Source organism: Montipora capricornis, chromosome 12 (genome assembly GCF_036669925.1).
Source record: "Montipora capricornis isolate CH-2021 chromosome 12, ASM3666992v2, whole genome shotgun sequence".
In the NCBI taxonomy this organism is placed as follows: domain Eukaryota; kingdom Metazoa; phylum Cnidaria; class Anthozoa; order Scleractinia; family Acroporidae; genus Montipora; species Montipora capricornis.
The window spans coordinates 26,822,508-26,827,507 of NC_090894.1; the positions used below are offsets into that span (position 1 = coordinate 26,822,508).

Here is a 5,000-nt window from a genome sequence, read left to right on the forward strand (position 1 = left end):
AATGTACGTATCATCTAAAAGAAAACTGCAGAAAACTGCTTTCGTGCCGTCGCATGCAATTCAGACATTCCTTTCTTATAAAAACGTCTAATTTTGGGGCTCAGGTTGAAAGTTCTTTTTTTTTTAATTTGAGCCTGAAAATGTTCTTAACATGTTCTTAAAAGTGTGTGGTATTGTACGCTCGACTACAAACTGAGATTTTCTTTAGTGGCTTTTGTATCATGCAATAAGAAAAGCACATTTTTAATGTTAAAAAGCCATTGTGAGTTTTGCGAAGATTTTTCAAACAGTTCTTTCCAATTTTATATTTTTCCGTTAAAGGAAATATGGCTAACGTGAATCCCACACAAAATGGTTTGGCTTTTTCCGGTGGGGGCATCCGGTCAGCGGCATTCTGCTCTGGAGTTTTGCGCAGATTGTTAGAACGAAATGTGGAAGTGGACTACTTGAGTTGTGTGTCAGGAGGCGGTTACACAGGCACTGCGTTCCTAGATTGGAAATACAGAGAAGAGAGGATACACAGTTCCAACGAAAAAAACACTGAAGACCAAGAGAATTGGCATGACAAGTTTTTCAAGAACATGGAAGACAGAGCTGGGTACTTTTGCAACTGGCATAACCCACTGGTAGGGATCCTAGATACGGTGACCATATTGGGCCTAATTCTATTGGTCAATTTCATTGGGCCAATCACCTCTCGGGGATCGTACGCATGCCCAATAGCCTTCATGATCGACATGATGTTTGGAGAGTACCTGCGAGATAAGAGGGACTGCGATGATGTTGTTGCTGCAAAATCGTCCCATAACCATATTCCACAGGCCAATAAAAATGCAACCATACAAGAGCTACAGCAGAGCTGTAAAGGTACCCCGGGTTCTGGTCGTATAATTCTCTTCTCTGTTTTGTTTCTTCTCACCTCCATATTTTTCATATTGTCCAAAAAATTCCTACGGCGGTACTCTACTCCGCTTAGCTTTGGTTGTGCTACATTTGGCTCTTTTTTGGTTCTTACATTCGTACCATTTGCTTTGCGCGATGTTGTTCGTGACATACCGCATTGGTCGCAGTATCTTGCATTGGCTGTTGGAATTTTTGTGTGGTTTTTCCTGCCTCTGCTCCGTAATGTAACAATCCATGTATTGATGGTTTATTTTTTTTCGTATGTGATCTACTGGAGGGTGTATGCATCCCCTGTACTTGGTGTTGTGTATTCTGATGAACTGTTTCTTCGCTTACTTTTCGCTTCTGGCTTTGTCCTGTGGATTGTCCCTTTGGTGAACGCGTTATGTTCGAGACTTACTCACGTTTACAACAGGTAAGACAATTTGGATAAAGCAGTCATAAGTAATACTAGTGGAGTAGTTTTAGTAAGGAGATGTCATGATTAATGAAGTTTAGCCAGTGTTTGTCACAGACTGTTGATATATAGCTGTTGTTTAAGACGTTTCGGATAACTCTTAAGTCTTCATTAGTCAGTTGCAACGGCAACGATTGATGTTATAATGCGTTAAAAGAATGAAACGTTGCACGAGCAGCATGCATGCGTGTTACTTACTGTATAAATAATGGCTCCAGCATGAGTCTTCAAAATTTCAACATGCCAAGCATTTGTAGACTTCTGGTATATCTATGTCGTCATTGCCAGCGTTCGTGTCTTTAACGGGCACGCTTCAACCTTCAAGACAGAACTGTTGGTGGAAATTTGGTTCATGTCACACGACTTTAACGTTGTCAAAATCCATCTGATGGTGACATTCGTGGACATGATTTGCAACTCTAGAATTGGGATCAAACATCGAGGCAGCCTTTTTGTGATCTGAGACCAGCTCTTTCAATGACTGATCTCTCTGTCTGATCGTAGATGTGACCTCTTTCAAAACGGCGGCCAAATAAAAGTCTCTTTTGTTTTAATGCTAATATATAACTAAGCCTCTCTAGCCTTCACTACGACGAGCAAATTTCAAAAGAATGTTTGTTTAAAATGAGGGTAGTAGGTCTAATTAACATAAATACAAAAGAATGCAGAGGTGGTCGCCATTTTTAAAAGTGGTCTATACAAAATTGCGCTGTTTGCAGTCAATTTTGTACACCACACCAGAAAATAGGTGGTCTGTTTTTTTTTTTTTTGGTCGAGGAAAAAGACAGTTGATGTTATTATGAAACTGTTTGATTTTACTTTACTTTGACTCATAAATACTTTAAACATGATCCTGGTGACCGCTACAAGCAGATCCTTGGATGTGCAATGGGCTCATCTGTCAGTCCAGTGTTGGCTGAATCGGTAATGGAGAGATTGAGGAAACAGCAATCAGTACAGCGCATGGTAGTCACACATGCCTTAAAACTGAAGTATTACGTCAATGAGTTTCATTTATATCTAAACTCCAATGGACTAGTTCTGGGCTTATCTTTTCTCGACACAATCAGTTACGACTAGTTTGCACGCTTCTTTTACGAGCAACATTCCCTTCAGGAGTGAAGGGAAACGAGAGGAAAGCGGTAGTCCGAGAAAAATACTGTCCTTCTTTCTTTTTATAAATGAATGTGAAAAGGCGTTGGCTACCAAATTGCCTAAACCCACTATGAATGGCTTTGTCGTGCTTCCATGTATCCAGGGTGTTTCTGAAAGAATTACTCTCTTATTAAAACAACAACAGGTCCAAGTTTCAGACAAGCCGCATTAAAAAAAAAAAAAAAAATCAACAGTCTTCTTCCTCGAACAAAAAAACAAGAAAAAACAGACCACCCATCTTCTGGTGTAGTGTGCAAAATTGTCTGCAAAAAGTACAATTTCTTAAAGGGCAGTGTCGATGTTTGATTCCAACTTTAAAGTTGCGAACCATGTCCACGAATGTTACCATCAGGTGGATTTTGACAATTCCACCATTATAAATTGTGAATATATTTCGAGTTATTTTGAGTTGATATAGAGAAGGAAGTTTGTTTTGGAAGGCTTCGGCATAGGCAGAAGACGGGCTCAGTCATAAAAAATTAAAATGGTGGTCTTTGCAAGGCGCCATTATACAACGTCACGATGACATGCTCGAATGAGTTGATATGACGTCATTTAGTTGGGATCATCAATGAAAATTCTCCCCTTTCTAAAAATAACTTTTTTGGAAATTCATAAATCCCAGTCATATTCTCAATTTCCCTTCTCTTCAATTAATTTTTTGGAGCCCAAAGATGCCAGCAAAATAATGGACTTCAGCGGCGTTGTGTCAAGGGGAAGGGGGGAGGGGGTGGGGGAAGGGCTCGCGATTAATGAAGTGAATAATCCGATACCATCGCAATGTATGCATGTTTTAGGTGGAGGCTTCAGAAGGCGTTTTACCATCCCAGTGGTCTTGGAAAATATGGATGTTCGGGCCTTGGGTGGAGTGATATCTGCACGTCGTGGATATCTGCACTTTGCCAATCTCAACATAGACGCCCTGGTCAAGTTGCAAATGAAGGCTTGGTGCCAAAAAGAGCACTAACCGTTGCAGACCTTAAGGGCACACAACCAGAGTACATTTCAAACATCACAATCAACCGTTGGAAAAGAGATGAAACTTCTGAAAAAAACTACGACCTGTTGACAGTTTCACCCACATCGATCGAGCGTGTAGACAGCACAGCTAAGGAAAATGACTTCAAAGGAATGCTAGAACCAGAGGATATCAAATTATCCGATGCAATGGCTACATCGGCGGCCGCATTGTCGACTTACATGGGAAAATATGAAGTCGGGCGCAGTCGTTTTCACACACTCTTTGGTCTAAATATGGGCACAAGGATGATAAGCGACATTCAATCTGTGAGAAAAGAAACTTTCATTAAGAAGGTATGGTTTAGACCATGTCCATCACACTTCTTTATACACTTGTTCTGCTGCGGCTGCATCTTTTCCTTCTTCTTACTCATCATTATTACCTTTCTGTGATTTTACATATTAGGTACTGCCATTTGTCATTGACATTCTTCGTGCTCTTCCCCTGATCTGTGTGCCGCCGGTAGTTCACTATGGTGTAGTAGACTCTGACTCGGCAACCAAAAATGCCGTTATATGCTTCATTGTTATACACTTTGTCCTCGCTTTGATCGCATTCGTCCATACAGGAAGTAGGAACCCAAGCTGGTGCGAAAAATTAGCCAGGTAAGAGCTAATAAACGTTGACGTCTGTCTCAGTTGAGCATAGTCTTTACATGCTATTTATTTGTCTAATCGATTGGTAACGGGCTTGCAATTCTGTTGACAGATTCTCTTTTTGTACTGAAGAAGGTTTGGTTTGGAGTTGAAACTGAACGTTCTCATCTTTCTTAGAATTATTTTTCCTCTTTTAAGCGATAATATTTGGAAATTTAAGCAATTATAGGGAGTTTAAGCAAAGACGACGGCTACGGCAACGAAAACGTCAGTCCAAAATATAACTTAGCGCTATCACAAGTATTACGCGATTATTCCGTCTTGTTCGCCTTATGCAATACAGGCGAACTATCCTGTAACTTAATGGCTACGAACGGTTTTTAAAAAGTCAAAACAAAAAAACGACTGTTTCACAGTTATATGCTCACGTTGTCGTGAAAACCTAAAATTTGTTGATTTCACGTTGTTGTTTTGTGGAGTACGGCAGCGAAATGCACGGAAATTCGTGTTGCACGTGCAGCACGAGTATTTTTCCTTTTTTAGTTAACCAATATTAGTATAAGGCCATGTCCACACGTATCCGGAAATTTTTTTCCGCAAATATTTTTTTGCGGATGCGAAAATTTTCGCGTCCACACGCAGCGTATTCGAATCGTTTTCAGCAGTCCACACGTATCCGATTGTATCCGGAAATTTTCTGATTTGCTCTAGTGCCCAGTTCTTTTGCCGGAGAGAATCCTGAAATGAGCATGTGCATAATTGCGATTTTGGCGTCATTTCTTCCGCGCCATAGCTACTGCAAGGTGTAAACAGTCGAAGCTTGTAGTTTATCACTCAAAAAAATGTATGAATCTTCTGAAAAAGTCAA

General features: G+C 40.3%; 1 protein-coding gene across 1 annotated transcript in view; it reads left to right on the top strand.

The window, feature by feature from the left end:
* LOC138027259 (uncharacterized) overlaps positions 1–5,000 on the top strand; it is a 20,816-nt gene that overhangs the window by 2,169 nt on the left and 13,647 nt on the right. Inside the window, exons 3-5 of the mRNA XM_068874812.1 lie at positions 311–1,318; positions 3,313–3,829; positions 3,942–4,141. Of these exons, the coding sequence (XP_068730913.1) occupies positions 327–1,318; positions 3,313–3,829; positions 3,942–4,141 (1,709 nt within the window). The 5' untranslated portion in view covers positions 311–326. The remainder of the gene's footprint in view (positions 1–310; positions 1,319–3,312; positions 3,830–3,941; positions 4,142–5,000) is intronic.